Raw genomic sequence first — 19212 nt, forward strand, 5'->3', positions numbered from 1 at the left:
TGCCTCTTTCATCAGGTCTGATTGCTGTATTGTGTACAGACCTTCCACAGAGACAATGCCACGACACTTGAAATCGTAAAGGTATTGATACTTCAACATGGCTTGAAGCTAGGGGATCAACACGTGTCGACGTAGGTAGCGACGTAGTGGGTCGACGCTCTTAAGTAGACTGATCCTTGGACCAAAGATCTCCAAGGTCGTGAACCATTCCGAGGACAACCAAAGAACGCTGTTCAATAGTCAAAGTTCTCGTAAATCACCACCTTCCCTTCCAACCAGCGAAGCAGTTCTTTTCTTAATGGACCTCCGGCACATAGGTAGAAAGATGATGCTTCTTGGATGTCAACATCCGCTTTCTCAAGTCGCCCCTTGTTAACCTTAGCTCCTGTACTCTTTAGTTGCTCAATTTTGGTCTCAAACTCAGTTGTCTCAGTGCTGCCAGTGAAGAACACTTCAGTGCATCGAGCAAGCTCAACATGAGTCTCCAACACACTCAAGACAAGGTCAATGTCTGTAAGTCGGATGGTCCAGATAAGCTTTAGGCGGTTTGGTCGCAAAATCAAGCTTCCAATCTGACCAAGCAACGGCGTGATACCAACACCACCAGCAATAAATGGTGTAAGCTTATTCGAGTCTGGATCTTGTTCGATCACGAACTCTCCGCCAATACCCACGATCGGCACCTCAAAGCCAGCACGTTCGTTCTGCCGGAATAAATAGCTGGTCACAACACCGACGTTCCTTATCGTGATGTCGAACTCTTTCTGTGTGCCGTCTCCAACAGGCGACGACGAAATGGTGAAAGTTCGGACGAAGTCATCGTTCAAACTCCGCGGGTCATCGTCGCGCATGTGTGAGTAGCCGATATCGAGATCGTGAGAAAAGTCAAAGGCTGCCCACTGTCCAGGGGAGTACTGCACACCATCAGAGACAGAGAAGGTAAATCGGGCAACACTCGGTCCCAGTGGTGTCTTTTTGACCAGTCGGGCCATTTTCCGTGCAGCTCGTGCGGAGGCTTTCAGGTTCCCCTCCGAAGCCAGCGTCCTAACGAGTGGGTTATATGGCGATGGAATTTTCCGTGTTCCGCGCAGAGGCAGCCCTTCTTTGACATGGCGCGCTTCTTCGATCTTGATTCTGACGGCTAGATTGCTTCCGGGTAGTAACGCTGCCGCATCAGCTCCAACTATGACTTTGGCGGTTCCAGTGATATAGACCACATCGCCCGTGTCATATGCGGGAAAAGTAACACCAATCTTTGGGTTAATGAGCAAGTTACCGAGGGATTGGTAAAGTCGGTTCCCGGAGTACTCAGGGTATACTATTTCCGTGTCGGAGAGTATGCGAACGAACCCTGGAGGCCCTCCTCTGTGGTTCGTGTCCATATCTTCAGGTACACTAGTCGTGAGAAAGAACATGTCCGACTTCAGAATAAGAGCCTTGGCCTCCTCTGAAAGCGTTTCGGATTGCGACATCAGAGTGGGCGAGACTAGTGCTGGTCGAATTTCGTATGCGTTCAGGTACTTTGGACAGTTACCCAGACTCTGTTCTATCTTGGTAATAAGCTGGACTTGATCTTGCGATTCAGGAACTCCAGCCGATTTCGCGTGGTCATCTTCGACTTCCACCTTTACTTCGTTTACACATCCAGCTATCGCGCGACCGAAAATTTTTACTCTCTTCCTTTCCATGAGATCGATAGTAAGCCCAGCCAACATCTTCTCCTTACCGGGCACCATCTCTCCCTTTGGCGCGTGACCCACCAGCGCATTCACGACAGGATCATGGGCTGCATCGACTAGTGTACGCGTTCCAATGATCCCGCCTCCTAACATTTCCGAAAAGCCGTGGTTCCCGCCCCATAGCGAAGTCCACGGTCGCTCTTGCGAATCCAATGTGCCGATAGCAAGAAGTGGCGCTTGCTGCAGTCGAAAAGCTGCTTGCGGTGTGAGTGTAGTTGATGTAGGGTTCTCAAGGTGTGGGACATGAAGGAGTTCATGCATCTTCGTCTCGCCGTCATGGAAAGACATTCCTAGAGAGAATGCCATGACGATTTGCTTGGAAGGCTCACTCGCCTTGTCAAAATTGGTAGTCCGCGCTGTCTCGGTGCTATAGAATACAACGGGAGGCCCGGCTCATCTTATGTTACTTGATGCCCAGAACTGCAGGCGCTTAGCAATCACCGTCGGCATCAAACCAAGCCACTCAAGCAAAGGAACATATGGAGCGGCAGAAAATCGGCATAGTAAGCTGCGCTTATGTTGCAATGTGTTCAAGAGGTTTACTCATCCTTCCCGGCCGCGGCTGTGTTCAACGGTGTTTGAGTTTCCCAAGAACGAAGAGCGAGCACGAGCGCAACCCCCGCATTAGCAGGCTTAGTGATCGTGACGCACGACTTACCGCAGCCCACGTGCGCTAATCCTATCCGGGAAACGTGTTTTCGGTAGTGCTTTCGACGGTAGACTGTTGCACTATATGTAGTGTTTTGTAAGGAGCTAGCAGTCCTGGCTCACAACTCAAAGATATAAAAACACACCACACGGTTTTCGAAGATCGACACAATATGTCAATAGCCACGAGCTCAATTCCCTGTATGGTCCAAGAGCCCGCTATACAAAGCTTTAAACTTTTCATGTATCTCACGGCCGCGCTCTGTAGGGACGCACAGAGTTACATTTTGATACATTTGATTCTAGGAACAATGAATGGAAATCTTAATCCATGTGGGCCAGCTCCTGCTATGCATAATTAGATCTCCGCGTACTGAACACGACCAATTCTCAGGCTTGCGTCTGGGGACAGGACAAAAAGCCACACCGATAGATCAGCCTTGCTCCCGTATCAGCATAGAATTAACATTAGGAGCAGGGACTCAGCTATCATCAGAGCGAACTGTGCTGCTAGGGATGAGCGAAAGATAGTATGGAACCCTTGGCAATCACATGCCTAGGAACAGTAAACGCATCTGACGACAGTATGCGAGTTTCAAGACAAAAGGCCAAAAAGCAGGGAGGGTTCATCTGCCATATTGTTAGGAAATTATCTGCTGTAACTTCCAGAGCGAAGCCTACATGCGTAGTACTGCATTCGAGGTGTGAATTAGTCACGCGCATGACAGGGAAACTGTGCATACAGAGTAACGAGACTGCTGTCATGACCCACACAAATCGAAATCAAGTATTGTGTTGTGACGTGAATGCTCGTCATTGTGCAAATTACAGGCGCTTGCTGTCACGTGCGTGCTCGTTCACCGTTACTAATATCCCCGCCCACAAGCAAGTGCGAACATGACACAGCCATGCTCCGTGACACTAGAATGAACTTACGTCACACAAGCCGTCGCGGATGTCCTTCACCGATACCCTCTGAGCTTGCAACAGCCTGCTTCACCGCACATCTTTCACCTTCATCCAAGCTCGCAGCGTCGACGCAGTCAAGCTGTCCCCACTAGTGCGTGGCGCGTGCGCGCAGGCCCCGCCGCATAAAGAGCGCGCCTCTCCCCTACTTGGTCTTTTCAAGCTCGCCCACTCAACACGTTCCGGAGGAGCTTTCTACGGCGTCGGCGGTTAGCACTGTTTGCAGCGGGGGAGGGGCTGCGACCATTGCCCGAACGTGTTGAGTGAGCTTGAGCAACTGAAATCAGAGGGAAGATTCTGCGGAGTTGGAGGTTTCTACCGCGCGCGGCGGGGGAGGTGCCGGCGTCGTTGTCTGATGTCAGGTGGAGGGGGTTGAACGGCGGGTATGGAGTTGCGGTGGAGCAGTCTTTGAGAATTTATGTAGTATCAGCTATAGTTAAGTTTTCTGTCGAATTACATGCTCGTTCCCGTGCACAAATACATATTCAGTGGTGCTATCTGTTTCATCTATTCGAAAAGCTACTGCGTCGGTCTTTTCAAGTATCGTTACTACCACGTACCCATGGTGCTGAGCAAACTATGGATAAAATTATCTTGTCAACTTAAAGTCGAGGATATAGCATTTCTGAGATCTTGGACCGGCTTTCGAAAATGCAAGAGTATCATTTTGATGGTTGCGTATATAGCATGAACACGGACAAGTCCCAGACACATGCCCCAGTGGCAGCACGTTCAAGATCGTAGACCAGGTTCTTGGAAGATACAGCTAAGAGTATTACGTCCGAAACCACTGTCTCCCAGCGAGGTGTCCTTGTCGCCACTGCGCCCTGGTCGTCTTCAAGAACCCAAGCGACAGTGAAGCTCTGTATTGTATACTACATTACGATCCTTTCAATCTCGAACCCAGCACTCCAGTAACCAACCCTCGAAACCTCCAAACATCAACACGCAGCATAGCAATGCCATCTGCACCCTCTACCACGCCCACTCAAAAGCCTCACCGAGCCCTGTCAGACACCCAAGCAAGACGGCCTACGATGTCTGATGCCGCAGTATCAAGCTAGGAAGTCATAACGATGCAGCCATGCTCTTCCCGACTCGCGAATATCGCCCGCCGCCTATGGCAACGGGGGTTCGTCTCCCACGGCTATCTCGACGAAGCGGAGAACCTGTGCTGCGGAGTGCAGGTGCAAGGAGTCTGTAGTGAGAGGTAGCATCAGAAGTCTTGCTGGCTTGTCAAGATAGCTGGACGGACGTCAGCGTGCATATGTCGCGGGCTTCTACCGTACAGGGGATGCTCGTGTAGACTGTGGCTTGGATGCAAGCGACAGTGAGAAAGCGTGTTGGGACAGAACCAACGGTGGAGAGAGGCACACACGCAGTAGTGAGCTCCGCTGGGCCGTGGGGGCTGGGGGTGAAGCAGATCATGTTGGCTGCCCGAGATTTTTTGAGAGCTGGGAAGCGCCCCAGGACCTCGTGCAGCTGCCCAAGCTATGCGCCTTGCGAGACGCAGCGTGGGTGGGGCGGTTCTCAAGCATATGAGGAGAAACATGGGAGGATCGCCCGAGGCCTGGTTCCGCTCGCGCCCTGTGCATGTGGACTTGCGAGAGAATTGAGCCAGCTCTAATATGCCGCATTGTTACAGTAGTGCGCTTCTTTGACGCAGGACGCATCGGGGTCGACCAAGCTACCCAAAAGACTTCGTTGCAGGTGCAAAAGAAGCGGAGGAATCGCCCTTCCAAGCTCCACAGCCCCCTCGTCTCCATGAACAACCCCATTGAGCGTCTTCCGGCCCACACTGCGCCCTTTGAACGACACGCCAGTGTCCCCTAGGCTCTGTCCACCAGACCAAGCGCACCCAGCACCAACGCCCACGAACAAAGCCCGTTCAAGCCCCAAACACACATGCGCAAACGCAGCGCCAGACAAAGAACCCCCATTCACCCGCCTCACTAACAACCTTTGTCCTCTCCCACCCGCACCCAAGTCCGGCAGTTTTAGATACAAAGCAATCTCCTTCATAGGGAAAAAGCATAGTCGCCATACGTAGTCCCCGCCGACGCAAACTTTGCAGTGATCAACACGATAAGAATGTCGTTCGTCTCATCTCGCACCACGTCACCCTGGGCAGAAGATACCTTGTGGAGCTTTTCTTCTTCTTATAGTACTTCGGCTACTGCTTCGAGAACACCGGAACCTGGCTACCGTGTACTTTGGGACTCGTTGACTGGCTGGGGTGTGCCGCACGACTCGAGTACGGCGTCACCCCGTGTCACGCCGACGATTTCTGCGGGTGTTTCGTCGAGGAAGAGCGCGTCGTCTGTTCTGTCAAGCGCCTCGCCTGCGGCATCCCCAAACACTCCGACCGCAACCTCTGCAAGTACATCCATGCCAATCGAAGTCCACAACATCACCGTGACCCGCATAAAGGCGACGATGAGCTGGCCCTCGTTCAATCTGTGCCTATGGCCCGGCGTCCACACTGCTCTCGCCAGCACCACGCCCAGCCTCTGGGCATGCCTCGTCCTCTCCGTGCCCCTCGTACTCTACGTCGCGTGGCTCGTGACCCACAGCCGTACCTTCACCGCGTACTTGGAGGCGCGCACTAAGCATGCAAGCGCCCGCCAGACGTTCCGGAGCCTCTGGAACACGCGCGACCACTGGGTCTTGTCCTCACTCATCTCCCTGTGGCTTCGCGACTGCATCCCCGGCGATGGCATGTGGAGGGGTCGCAACGCGCGCTCGTTGCGCGACAAGGAGGACAAGTCTGCGCTGCAGAAGCTCGTGCGCATGGGCATCTTTCCTCTGTTCATCCAGGACGGAGGGCTCCGGACGACGGAGGTGAGGAAAGGAGGACTGGGTCCGTGGGGATGGTGGACATGTCGGCTTTGGAAGCAGAGCAAGAAGTGCGGTGTTTTTGAGTTTGTGGTACCGCGCGCGCGGGGGTGGATGATTCAAGAGGAAGCTGTCACGGATGCAAAGGAGAAGGCGAGGAGGAGGATGGACGACAATTACATCCAGTTCGTCTACCATTTATGCCGTAGCAAGAACCTGAGACGCGCGGCGCGATGGCGGGTCGCTGTGTCGGGGCAGGAATGGGTAGGTGGTGAGGATAGACCACTCGAGCTGACGGTGCATTGGTCAAAGGCTGAGCCAGACCGCAGCGTGCCGTGGGAGATGGGAGCAACATCTTGTATCAGAGCTTTTCTGCCTTTCAAGGGTGACCGAATCCTGCGAAAAGGGGCAAGAATTGATCGATTGTGGGGGACCGTCGCAGACTGGCTGATGGGCACTAGGCTGCTGACAACAATTCATGTTCCTGTTGTGCGGATCGAGGCGCCTGATTCTCAGTACATCGAATTGGACAAGGAGATCCTTCTCATTGCGCAAGAGTCTGGGCTGGACGAAGACTGGGACGAAACGTTGGCCAATTTCGAGCTACGGAAAGCTTATCGTCGGGCCGAACTGGATCCTGCGGACATCCTTCCTGCTGATTTCCTCACGATCGATTGAGCCGGTTTTGATTGCAAGATTATCGTGCTTTTGAATTATACCATGTTAGATTGTGTTTGCGTGTATCAAGTGAACTCGGGCTTCAGAACTTCCTTCATCCATTGACCCGTTTGCTCCACCTGTGCTTCCCACTGCTCGTTGTTTGCTTGATCTGCCCACAGGCCAGCACCGGCAAAGGTGTCCAGAGCTACCCTGCCGTTTGCGAAGTCATCGTAATACTCCTTCTCGGTGGTATCTTGCCACCTTATGCGGCCCATCCTCTTCTTCAAAGTATGACGAGCCACGCTTCGTCTGATCATCTTAGCCAACTCTGATGCTTGGTCTAACAATGGACTCTGGGATCCCGCGGAGATTCGCCATTCTGGTAAATTCAAATTTGAGCCGGCAGGCGGGTAGATGCGCGCGTATGCTCGGCACCTAGCAAGCACTGGCAACTCAGGGGTTGACGGTGAGAGATGGTGGGACTGGTAATGGCTCAGGTCCATCCGAGTTTCAATATCCATAGCGTTGTCCGGCTGCTCCGAAGCCCAAACATCATCCTGCTTAGGATACAACAGCAGACCGTGCGGAGAGCGGAAAAAGTGGATTGGGGATGCAAATCGATCGAAGACATCCTCTTGTCTGCGGAAGAGCACATCTCGCTCAGCAGACAACGTGACTGTGGGAATAGAGTCATCTTCACCGTACAGCTGCCAGGCGTTAGACCGAAGTGGTTTTGCTGATCGCTTTCGATCTTTCATAGTGCGGTTAGTATGAGAGTCAGGTTGGCTGCGATCGGTCAAGGCCATGGGATCCTCATCAGCAAGCATTGCGGTCTCGTCTGGAGCTGCAGGCTCGAGGAGCTCTGCCTCAGCTACGGTGGGTAGGTCATCTGGGAACACCCAGTCTACTATAGGGTTGTTGACGGCGGCGGCAGTGATACGGCTTTCACCAGGGCGACATTCTGTCAGAGCAAGCATCACAGACAACGAACCGCCTACAAGCTCTCCGCAGACACCTACGTGACCGATGATTGGCCGTGAAAATCCATCCTGAAGTAAGTTTTGGCGGACCCAGTCGTAGCCTAGTAGCGCATCGTGAACGGGCGTTGGAAATTGGTGTTGGGACGACGCCCGGAAGTTGAGTCTCGCAACTGTCGCACCGCTTGTCGCGCAAAGCGTTGAGATGATACGGGTTTGTTCCTCTGCAGACTCAGGTATGACAGGACCGGGTGGCAGGTAGATCAAGACTGGAGACGAGGGTGTTGACGAATGGAAAACGCTAGCGGGGTCTCAGTCAGTCAGGTGCTGATACTCTTGTCCGTTGCGAGTCTGGCCTTCCCATCTGGAGAGGGTAGTATTCAGTGCGTAGCTCATGTGAATGGGGTGTGGTGTTTCCGTCCTTGCGTGCAGCAGTACTCTGCGAGTTGCAGTGGTGCGGCAGTGGGGGCAGCGCGGTCACTCTGGGGACCACGCAAACAATGGCTAGGTGCGACAAACAAGTCGTGGGGCTGCATGCGAGCCGCGTCGTGTGAGGTCATCGTACAGCAGAGGCTGCAGCAGCACGCAGAACCAAGAACAGTCGGTAGACGAGGCTACGCACTCGGATAGGCAAAAGCAAAGCCACTTACTCGACGCTGAGGGAGCCGTTGGACCGAGACGGGACGGCAATGTGCTCGCAGCGGGGCAGGGCATGGGCGGCGGAGAACAGGCGCACTGGGACGAGAGGGCACGCACGACGACACTGACGCGAGGCGGGCCAGCAGCTGCGACGGGCAGTCCACGGGCGCAGCAGAGGGCGCATGGCGAGGCCGTCGCGCGGGGGGTCGTTGCAGACGGCGAGGCGGAGGCTGGCGCGGTGTTGTAGGTCGGCGTGCTGCAGTGCGGCTGCAGCCTGCAGTCGGATGGCAGCCGCGGGCTCGTTGCGTCTGGTCGCTCTGGCCTTGGGGTCACCGCCAGGGGAAGGCGCGACAAGCGGGGCGGTCTAATTTTACGGGCGGCGCGCAGTGGCTCGAGCGCAGGGCGCTTTCAGCCAAGCGGCGTCGGAAACCCTCCCCAGCGTGCCCAATTGCACGCCCGCCGTCAAATCTGCGCTGCCCAGCCAGTACAGCGCCTGGTCCCTCGTCGATTGTCCACGCCTCTGCTGGTGCCGTCCTCTCCTTCGGCCGTCCCCTCTCTCCTTCTTCTCCCTGTTCCTGCACAGGTGCGCTGTCCTGCTGTGCTTGGTGTGTCTGCCGCGACCGTGACTGCGACTGCGACTGCGACGCGACTCCTGATCGGCCTCCTGCGCACGAGCACTGCCACCCGCCCTCCAGCGTCCACCGCCGCTCCTGCCTCCTCTCTCCGTCCAACAATCTCTTGAATACCTTCTGCCGCCCTCGCAATTGGGCCCGCGTCTCTCGCTGTCCGCCGCGCCAACCTGCAACCTCCTTTCGCCCTGCAACCGCCCCCACAGCCACCCCTACCAACACCACACGCCCACAGGAGAACAGCCAGTCCTGGAGAACAGCCAGTCCTGGAGAACCTTCGGTAGTCTTTGGACTCAGCCGCGACGGGGAGCTCCCCCTGGCCACCGCCGCCATGCCCGAGAGTTCGCGTACGAGGGCCTTCTTCGTGCTGCTGAAGAACCTGGTGCTGGCAGCTGGAGTCTATGCCATACTCTATGGAATCATAACCCTAGTGAGCGACCCCACCGTGGGCGCCAAAGGGAAACTCGGCATTCCAGCCTTCCTCGACAAGACGGGGCCCACTGAGCTGATCAAGACAACAAAGTCAGGAGTCCAGGTCAAGTTTGCCAGTTCCACCAAGACCGTCACCATCAACCCCCACGCCAACGTCTTCAACCGCCCCGTCAGCGCCGTCGAGGCCAAGGACGACTACATGGGACCACGCCCTCACGTCGACACCGAGGCCGACCTGCACATGCTGGTCGAGGAATGCAGAGGCACATACACGGGCATCGAGAAGATGCGCAATGTCTTCGACTGCCTGCAGTTCTTTGCAAACGACGAGGCCCGCTACTACAGCCTCCCAGAGCCCGCTGACCGCGCGAGTGCTCAGGATCCCCGCCAAGCAGAATACGTGGATGCCGACGGCCATGGCAGAACCTTGACCAAGTACGTCTCCCTGGAGCAAGCGAAGCCAGCCAATGGCTCAAAAATTGGCACTTGCCCTGGTCCCATTGTCCCTTACCATGTCTACTGGACCGGTCCTGCTACTTGGCGTGTCGAAGTCTTCATCAAGAGCTATCTCTACACTCAGAACCTGGCCTGCTCACGACTCTGGCTCTGGCTTGACAGTGACCGAAATCCGCACGCGGTGGATGACATGCTCAACAAGGATGCCTTGTTCGCCAGATTCCTGCCATTCGTCGAGCGCGGTGACGTAGTGCTCAAAGCCTGGAAGTTTCCCTCGAGAATCCCGCTTCCCAAGGATGAGGACAACAGGAACGGCTACGGCTATTACAGTACTCCCGGGAGACCAAATGCCCAGGGCGAGAAAGTCGTTGCCGAAAACATCGTCGAGGACAAGGATGGACAACAGTGGCTTGTGTTGACTCCAAAACAAATGACGTTCTTGCCCGTGGCTGTGTCAGATGCGGTTCGATTCGTCGTCTTGCACATTCACGGCGGGGCTTACTTTGACATGGATGTGCTGATGCTCAGAGACATGCGCCCTCTTCTCCTCCCCAAAGAGCATGCCTTTGCTGAGCGCTGGGCTGCCCACCCACATCCTGGAGACTACAACACCGCCATCATGTCACTCACAGCCAACTCCTCCATCTCAGCTTACATGCTGTACGGTGGAATTCGCATGGGTCTAAACTTCCATCCGCGAGTATTGGGCCGCATGGCCTGGAAGGAAAACCGTGACCAGGAGTTTCTGATGCTTGAAACCGCCGCGTTTGATCCCATCTGGACTGAGTTTAACTGGGACCGCGAAGGGCGGTGCACTGTTCCGTGTCTGCGGGATTACGGTGCTGCTTTCAGAGGTCGAGAAGGAGCACTCAAGGACGAATGGGAGAGCTACGATGGACCCCAGTTGAAGGTAGTTAATTTCAAGGAGGCGCAGTCAAACGAGCTGCGCAAGCGAGGTCGCGAAGACGACGAGAATGTGCCTGCTTCAGCCTCGGCACCGTCTAAACCCGAGCACGTGGACTCCTTCCAAGCGACTCTGGATGAAGAGGTGGAGTTGCGCCATGCTGGTGTTGTCGCAGACTACGTACTGGCTGAGGACAAATTCCCTCCCAACAACCGCACCCTCGAGAATTTCTTCCGTGGCGCTTGGACGTACCACATCCACAACCAGGTGAGCTAAACTCTTTTGCGTCGCGCTAGTCGCGTTCTCCGCCCCCGCGTTCTGCAAAAAACCACGCTTTGATATGGGACAGCCTAGGACAATGCTAACATCGAATCAGTGGCTCAAACACCCCGAACCCTCTTCCTGGCTGTCAGTTCTCGAGCAAGCACAGGATGGTTTCTTCGCTGGCGAACGCGTAAATCTCTACGGCGAAAAATGGACCGGGCCCAGTTTGATGCCATACAACTACTGGCCTGAGTACGTGTGAGTGCCGCCTCGAACTGGCACGTCTCCCGCCCCCCTTCGCGTGGCTTGGCCAGACCGGGCTTCAAGAGCGAAGGTCGCCGCGCCGCGAGAGTTGCACCAAGACGCTTTCGCAGATCTGCCGCCACATTCGTTGGTGGTCTCCCCAGCAATTGAGGGACAACCCCCCCATCCTATGCAGCGTTTGGGTGATACGAGTAGTGGCTCATATACCTGAGCACCGGATCTCGATCCCAGAATTTTTGCTATCTTGACGGCGTAATGTGTCGACGTCCATACCCAAAAGAATTGTCTTTTTAGGCGACGCTCTTCCGCATTGGCAACTTTGGAGCTTTCGAATTTTTTTTACATTTTCGTGCCCTCCGGGAGGTTTAATTCGTATACATTTGCTTCTCCGGCCCATGTCCGACCCGGCGCAGCATTTTTAGCGCTTTTCACTCGCGTCGATACCACGTTTCCAACCTCGCTCTCCTGCAGAGCTCGAGGATCTATTTTTCAGACCGGCGTGGCTCGTTTTTTTTTCTTCTCTCTTCATCATTGCATAGTCACCTTTAGACGAGGGGCTCGGAGTCGGCGGGTGTTTCTAGGGAACCGGGCTATATATAAACAGAGCGGAAAGCGGGGATGGTACGGAAGTGTGCAAGTACATATGTGTACGGGGCTGTGGATAGAATACTATACAGAGAGGCGGCTACGTCGTCCGACATCAACACCGAATTCAAATCTGCGGATCGAATCGTTCAAGTGTCTTATCATAGCAGCACGTTGTAACGGCGTTGGTCACACCAGCTCACCAAGCAGCGCCCGACTCTATCTGTCACGAAAACACGTTCGTAGTTTTGGGCTATCTCGAGGGTATCTATCTCCATCTCGTGCTCATGCAACTGTACATGACCTGCGGACATCCATATCTCGGAAGTCTTCCACGCGACGCACGACCAACGTTGCACCCAGCCGACATACCTGACGCGCCGGCACGCAGGCCGGCGAATCCACAAGCAGGCGTTTGTGTGTCTGTTTCCATCCCAGTGCGGCAGCGCCTCGAATCGGCCATGCAATGCAATGCAATGCATCAACGCCTTCTGGGTTCCCAGCGGGGGGACCTCCGCGTGAAGTTTCGCGCGCGCAGATCACAAGTCGATCAGCGGCTCGTCAATGGTCTTCTGCTGGGCGGGCAGCTGGTGCTGCGGTGGTGGGGGGAAACTCTCGGGGCCGTAGCCGCCCTGCGCGTACGGCGCCGGCTGCCAGGTTGTCTGGCCAGGAGCCTGCGCGGGCTGTTGCCATTGCTGCTGCTGCTGCTTGTGCTGTGGCGGGGCCTGTTGGTAATAGGCAGAATTCTGCGGGGCGGCGGCGGGCTGGGTGGGCGGCGAGAGGGGCGTCTGCGCTGGAGGCGCGCGGTACATTTCCGGCGATGAAGGGGCCGGCCCATGAGCCGCCTGTGAGGTGAAGCTCTGCGTGCGCTGCACGGGCGGAGCAGACGGGGCTGCGTTGGTGTCGCCGTAGTAGTAATTTGCGCTTTCGGCGTCGGAGACTGTTGATGGGGGCGCCTGCGGCGGATAGGCCGAGTGAGGCTGTGGGGGGTATTGTTGATTGGACACTTGTCGTTGGAGCTGGGGAGACGCAGGGCTTTGGTAGGTTGTGCTGGGGGGTGGTTGTGACAGGTTGGGATATGGTTGTGCTGGCTGCTGGTACTGGTCGGGGGGCGGAGCAGACGGTGTGTACGACGGCTGTGGTGTTTGATGGTAACCGCCACCATAGAAGGACTGTGGACGGGCGTACGGGTCCGCATTTCCAGTGTAGAAGTTTTCGCCAGCCTGAGGGTCGGACGGGGCCCCAGACTGGATGCTGGGGTATAAAGTGGAGGCGGGGCGCTGGTTAGCAGGTGGCAAGCCATACATTGAGCCAGCCTGGTTATACGTGTTTGACAGGCGCTCCTCAAGCATCCGGTCATAGTAACGTACGACGGTTGACAGCTTGGCGTGTAGGTCCAGCAAGGTATCGTGCTTGCTCATGGTCTCGCCATAAGTCCGCGCAAGTTTTGGTCGCAATTTCCCAATGCTTTCATACAACTCTTGAATCTGTGGTTCCCGCAATATCGTTCCAGGTGCCTGATGCTGTAGTCGGTCCACCAAAGTTGAAAACAGGTTTATGTTCTCGGCCTCTACCGGCGTCAATTCGTAATCATTCTTGGGTGCCACAATAGGTGCGCCGTTGGACACAGATGTTTGCTTCCGCAGAGTGGCTGCATGTTGCTTCTTCTGCTCCTCCATATCTGCCAACGAGGCAGCAATAGCTGCAGCGAGGTCTGGATCGTCTTCCTCCTCTGGAGCTGGTTTTGAAGTTCCATTCGTAGTCGGCGACTTTTGTGACTGCAATTGCGACTGTGGCACGAAGCCGGCTCCACTGTGCCCCTTTGCGTCTTCCAGACTCATTTCCAGCGCTCGCTTCAAGTCGGCATCAAAGCTGTCCTCGACACGAGGATTTCGCGGCTCCATGGACCCCTGGTATAGAGTGTGGCTGGGTTTGGTGGCATCGAAGCCTCTTGGGGCCGGGGTACCTCGGGATTTATTCATCAACTTCTCGTAGCACCCATCGTCGACGCGTACGGGGTCCATGATGCCGAGATGTGGAAGCGGAATGCTCTTGCTCGAGCAAGACCCGCAGAAGACGTTTCCGCAGTTCCGGCAGTGGTGTTTGCGGTTTGTGAAGGTGAAGGCTGTTCGGCATCGCATGCAGACATCTGAGTCGGTCCATTCTGGAGGCTACAGTTGGGTCAGTACCGGACCACATAGCAGAGGGCAAGGGCAATGTAAGCATACCGCGCTGCTGTCCAGCATGCTGCTAGCGATGTGCTCCTTTGGCGGAAAGCGGAAGCCTTCTCGCTGGAGAGAATAGTACACTTCGTTGAAGTAGCTCAGGCTGCTCCTTCCCTCGGCGGCGAGTGCCCACGACTGGATCAGCTCGAGCATTTTGTTCTTTACGGATTGGTCTGGCGCAACGGCGCCGGGGGCCTTGAGAAGCGAGGTGAGGTTATCGAGGAACTCGCGGGAGGCAATCTCCTGGGTGAAGTGGGAGCCGCCGTTCTTCACGCAGGTATCGGTAAGCTGTGCCGGTCAGCAAGCGAAGGTGGTCAGAGTCGGATGGTGTCGTACGTTTAGGGTGGCCAGCTGGACGTTAGGGTTCTTGTTTCCAATGCGGCGCTTCAGCGCGCGCATGGCCTCTTTAGGCTGCACTGTCTTGGAGCGAATGACATCGGATATCTCGAGGTTGAGGGGCATGTCCTCCCTGCACGAAGTCAGCAACGCTCTGGCAGCACCCGGGACAGCTTGCTGCAGCTGTGTCTTGGGACGCACAAGCTCGAGGACGTGGCGCGCTCAATCTGCTCATCGAGGGCGCTGTTCGAGGACGTGCCGAACCAGCCCGCCATGGCTGCCGAGACGCGGGCGCGCGAGCAGTGCCGTCGTGGCTCGTCGAGGGTAGGCCGTGGGGTTTCCGTGCCGCGGCCGTGGCATGTACCTGGCGACGGATGGCGGGGGATGCGTGGTGCGGGTGTGTGTGTTGGTGTGTGTTCTGCCTGGAGGCAGCTTGGAGCTGTGCTTCGGGCGCTGTTGGCTGCGTTAAGTTGACCTTGGCAGCGACGTAATCAAGCGGCCCTGCCACCGCTGGGGCCGAGCGCGCAGACCAAAGCACTTCCACAGTTGCGCCGCCCAACACGTAGACGCGGCACCACCTGCTGCCACTGCTGCCACTGCTGCCACAGCGTGCCTCGGACACACTCGCTGCCTCCCGTCCCCCGGTCGCCATTCTCACCCCTCTGCGACGCCCACTGTTCGCTACCGCCCCCGAGCCGCTCCGCACGCAGCCCGCCAGTCCGCCAACGTCTTCCCCGCGCGCTGCTCCAGACCGACACGCACGACCACGCACCGCTTCTCCCCCGAGAGCGCCCCGACCATGCGAGACGGGCCGTGCGCATAGGCTGCGGTTATGAGTGCCGCTGCTCCCTTGCCTCCACCCGGTCTGCGCCCCTCATATGCTATGAACGGCTCGGGCCATGGTGCAGATGGCTGGAGGGGCAGCAATGCGGGTGGTGCTGGCGGCCCCTTCCCGCCCATCGCCGAAATCACCGCCTCTGCGACTGAGAAGGCGAATGAGATGAGAAGCCTGACGGTAGGTACACCTTGCTTCCTCCCCAGCGCCGTGCTGAGCGCCTACAGATTGGCCATCTTCTTGAACAAGCCAGATACCACATGACCCAGGCCGTGACGTCGATCCAGGGCCGTCAGTCACCCGCTGCTGCTTTCTGGGAGTATCTTGTTGCCTACAAGCTTGTTGTCGACGTCATCCCACGCCACAGAGACTATCTTGACCGCGTCGAAACCGCCCGCGGCCAGCTACATCGAGATTTCAATCAGGTCCTCAAGGTCCGCACCGTGCCTTTCATGCCTTCGTGCGCCCAACTGATCAAAGTAGGAAGTCGGAGCGAATGAGGACAGGTTCACGAATATCAAGAACATTATCACCAACGACAATAAACGAAATGGTGCCCAGCATCTGCCTTCACAGCCCTCCTCGCGCCCCACTTCGGTATGCTTGACCCCAGCTTTTTTGTGAAGATGTGGCTCTAAGCTTCAACAGACCAACGGCATCCGTGCCCGACGTGACGATGAGCTCATGCTTCCCGACGTGCCTCCTGGCCCGCCCGTTGGTCGTTCAGCTCCAGCAGTTCCGCTAGAATCCCCACGGCGAAAGCCGCCCGTCCATCCAAAACCTCAATCATTGCATGGTCGTGCTGTTCACCAGAGTACCTCTTCCGTCAACGGCGTAACCGTCAATGACTTGAGCGAACGATTCGCAAAACTCAGAGGTACTGCTGCACCAATTGATACGTCTTCTGGACGCTCAAGCATGGACCTCTCGGTGAAGATGCCCTCGCCTTCAGACTACTCGTCCCATCCTCGAGGCCCACGTGATATGCCTCCACCAACCCATCTTCCACCCCCACCCCCAATAGCGCTCAACACGCAGTGGGCAGCGTCCCTGCCGAAAGAGCCAAGCCCTACTTACAGCCCCGCGCGGAACCTTTCTCTGCCCGGCAACATCAACCCTCCCCGTAGTACACCAAGGAGCATGGTCGGCACGGGCGGCCGCAATAACTCTATCGCCTCTAGCGCATCGTACCAAGCACCCAACGCGAATGGCCAATCCGACAGCTACTTTCCAGCACCCGCCAATGCGTCAGTGGATTTATCGTCGAGAAGAAAGTCCGTGACTAAGCCCGCGGAGAGCCAAATTACTGCTGAAAAGCTGTATGACTACATCCGGATGTACAACGTTCTCTTGATCGATGTCCGGAGCAGGGAAGAGTTCGATGCAGGCCACATCTTTATTCACACTATCATGTGTGTGGAGCCAGCCAGTCTCCAGGATGGTTTCTCTGCCGAACAGCTTCAGGAACGACTGGTAATCTCGCCCGATGAAGAGTTGGCCTTATTCGAGCGGCGTCATGAGTTTGACCTGGTCGTCTACTATGATGAGTCTACAAAAACAAATTCGTTTCTCAACAAGTATAATCCGAATGAACGCGAACGGCCGCTAAAGCAAATGTACGAGACTTTGCACGAATTCAACCATGACAAGCCTCTACAACGGCCACCTATTTTCTTGATGGGAGGTATCGATGCCTGGGCTGAATTGGTCGGCACTCAAGCGCTGAAGATGACATCGACCGCAGCGTTGGTCGCTAGCGGGCAGACGAGAACGCATCCAGTAAGACGCGCGCCCCGCCCGACACGTATTTTGACACAGAGCCGAAAGACCTCAGGGCGGCGCGACTACACGCCAATGGATTTAGACGAACAGAATAGGTTGCTCGAAGAAGCAAGACGGGGACGAGCTGTCGTAGAGCAGCCCCCTCAGGAGGAGGATGAAGACGATGCCGAATCGCCCATGTATCGGACGACTGAGGACTTCTTGCGGAGATACCCAGACTTGGAAGACCAACAATCGATGATGTACCCTCCACCACGACCGCAACAAGCGAGCCCGTATGTCCAGCCTCCGATACCTCCTGCGCCATCACGACCAGCGCCATCTGTTCCTAGGCCTAGCTACACGGGAGTTCACGAACGGCAGCTTACTCGCCAATCCAGCGGTAATCAACCACCGGTTTATGTGTCAAGTGGCCGGGGTGCATCAAATCGTCTTCACAGGACTGGTCTAATCAATTTCGGCGTAACCTGCTACATGAACTCGGTGGTTCAGTGTCTGAGTGCCAATCCTAACCTCACCAACTGGTTCCTCAGTGGGCGGTATGCAGAATATCTGCAGAAGCGCAACTGGAAGGGCACCGAAGGAATCCTCCCCGAAGCATACGCCACGCTCCTCTCAAATTTGTACAAAGGCGACACTTCCGCCATTCGGCCATCTACATTTCGGGTAAGCCCTCTTCTCGATGTTCCACGAACATGACACTGACCGGCGACGCAGAAAGTATGTGGGCGATTCAACCAAACCTGGCAACTGGACGAGCAACAAGATGCAAAAGAGTTCCTCGAATTTGTCCTCGACATGATGCACGAAGATCTGAACACGGTATATGACAAAGCGCCGCTTCGCGATCTGACAGAAGAGATGGAGATGGCCCGCGAACAACTCCCACGACCATACGCTGCGAAGATCGAATGGAATCGTTACCTGCATCGCAACGCCTCTTTGATTGGAAACCTTTTCGCTGGACAGCATGCTTCACAGCTCACGTGCAAGAAGTGCGGGATCACAAGCACCACCTACGAAGCCTTCTGGAGTATCAGCGTAGAGATACGACAAGATAGGGCATGCGATATCCGAGATTGTTTACGCAGTTACTGCTCTGTAGAGACACTCGATTCGTCTGATACGTGGAAGTGTCCACGCTGCAAGAAGCAACGCGAAGCTACCAAGAAGATAACTCTCACACGCGCACCGGACACATTAGTTGTCCATTTCAAGCGGTTCAGCGCCTCGCATGGCCAAGCCGCGAGAAAGGTCCGCACCCCGGTGCACTTCCCGCTGCAGGGCCTGGACATGGGACCCTTCATGGAGCCACCCATCACACCTGAAGGTGAAGCAAGAGCGCGTGCTACTCACGCACAAACCAATGACCTGCTGCCTCAGTTGAAAACGGACCCAGCGATGAATCCGCCTTATATGTACAACGCGTATGCAATCATTTTCCATCACGGTGCAACGCTGGGTAGCGGACATTACACAGCCATCGCAAAAGATCAAGCGAAGGGTTGTTGGCGGAACTTTAATGACGACCGCATACGAGACTTTGAGCCGACGCAGATCTCAACGGAGGACCGGGAGAAGGCCTATGTCGTGTTTTACCAGCGAGAACGAGTCGCTGGTGGCATCTAAAACCCCGTCCTACGATCTACATGCTGGTTCTTGCTCTTTTGATTCTGCTCACTAGTTCGCGTAAACCACGACATTCTGTGGATGCTAGCTTCACATATCTTTTTGTCTATATTGGGCGGGTTGTATACTTGTTGATACGAACATGGCATGCATGGCGTTGGTTAGGGCTTTGGATCTTTTTAGATGCATAGGAGGTGTTTTCGGCTTTGGCGACGTTGACCATCTTATTACGATACCAATTGGCAATGCATATCTCGAGACATCAAGAAGACAGTGACTGACTCACCAATCCACTGAGAGCGTCTTGCGCCATGACGGAATCGTACGTCGTGCGCCTTACGGGGTGCACAACAGGGGTACAGCGCCAGCAACTAAGCCGAAGATCGGAACGTTGGAAGCTTTGACCA

At 55.7% G+C, this 19212-nt stretch overlaps 6 protein-coding genes across 6 annotated transcripts; 3 read left to right on the forward strand and 3 right to left on the reverse strand.

Moving 5' to 3' along the window:
* Positions 1–15: 15 nt before the first annotated feature.
* CC84DRAFT_363273 (oxidoreductase-like protein) lies at positions 16–2312 on the reverse strand. Its single transcript, XM_018185921.1, has one exon. The coding sequence runs from the start codon at positions 2043–2045 to the stop codon at positions 234–236; it is 1812 nt and encodes a 603-aa protein (XP_018030567.1). The 5' UTR covers positions 2046–2312; the 3' UTR covers positions 16–233.
* A 3132-nt stretch (positions 2313–5444) lies between these two features.
* CC84DRAFT_1222504 (uncharacterized protein) lies at positions 5445–6866 on the forward strand (the record flags this gene model as incomplete). The annotated part of the gene is made up of 1 exon (XM_018183380.1): positions 5445–6866. One exon carries the CDS (start codon positions 5445–5447, stop codon positions 6864–6866), a length of 1422 nt encoding a protein of 473 aa, XP_018030568.1.
* A 21-nt stretch (positions 6867–6887) lies between these two features.
* On the reverse strand, positions 6888–8648 carry CC84DRAFT_1199714 (alpha/beta-hydrolase; the record flags this gene model as incomplete). Its single annotated transcript, XM_018181636.1, has 3 exons — positions 6888–8126; positions 8476–8560; positions 8594–8648. 3 exons carry the CDS (start codon positions 8646–8648, stop codon positions 6932–6934), a joined length of 1335 nt encoding a protein of 444 aa, XP_018030569.1. The 3' UTR covers positions 6888–6931.
* A 776-nt stretch (positions 8649–9424) lies between these two features.
* On the forward strand, positions 9425–11411 carry CC84DRAFT_1222506 (uncharacterized protein; the record flags this gene model as incomplete). The annotated part of the gene is made up of 2 exons (XM_018183381.1): positions 9425–11152; positions 11262–11411. 2 exons carry the CDS (start codon positions 9425–9427, stop codon positions 11409–11411), a joined length of 1878 nt encoding a protein of 625 aa, XP_018030570.1.
* A 661-nt stretch (positions 11412–12072) lies between these two features.
* Positions 12073–14981, reverse strand: CC84DRAFT_1263893 (ubiquitin binding protein). Its single transcript, XM_018185267.1, has 4 exons — positions 14761–14981; positions 14560–14692; positions 14227–14511; positions 12073–14169 (listed from the first exon to the last, which is right to left on the reverse strand). The coding sequence occupies exons 1-4, from the start codon at positions 14832–14834 to the stop codon at positions 12538–12540; spliced, it is 2124 nt and encodes a 707-aa protein (XP_018030571.1). The 5' UTR covers positions 14835–14981; the 3' UTR covers positions 12073–12537.
* Positions 14982–15086: 105 nt separating this feature from the next.
* On the forward strand, positions 15087–19066 carry CC84DRAFT_1130193 (ubiquitin carboxyl-terminal hydrolase 2). The gene is made up of 5 exons (XM_018175851.1): positions 15087–15574; positions 15622–15828; positions 15878–15991; positions 16043–17842; positions 17894–19066. Exons 1-5 carry the CDS (start codon positions 15392–15394, stop codon positions 18803–18805), a joined length of 3216 nt encoding a protein of 1071 aa, XP_018030572.1. The 5' UTR covers positions 15087–15391; the 3' UTR covers positions 18806–19066.
* The last annotated feature ends 146 nt before the right edge of the window (positions 19067–19212 follow it).

The sequence above is a fragment of the Paraphaeosphaeria sporulosa genome (genome assembly GCF_001642045.1).
Source record: "Paraphaeosphaeria sporulosa strain AP3s5-JAC2a unplaced genomic scaffold CC84scaffold_13, whole genome shotgun sequence".
Classification (NCBI taxonomy): Eukaryota; Fungi; Ascomycota; class Dothideomycetes; order Pleosporales; family Didymosphaeriaceae; genus Paraphaeosphaeria; species Paraphaeosphaeria sporulosa.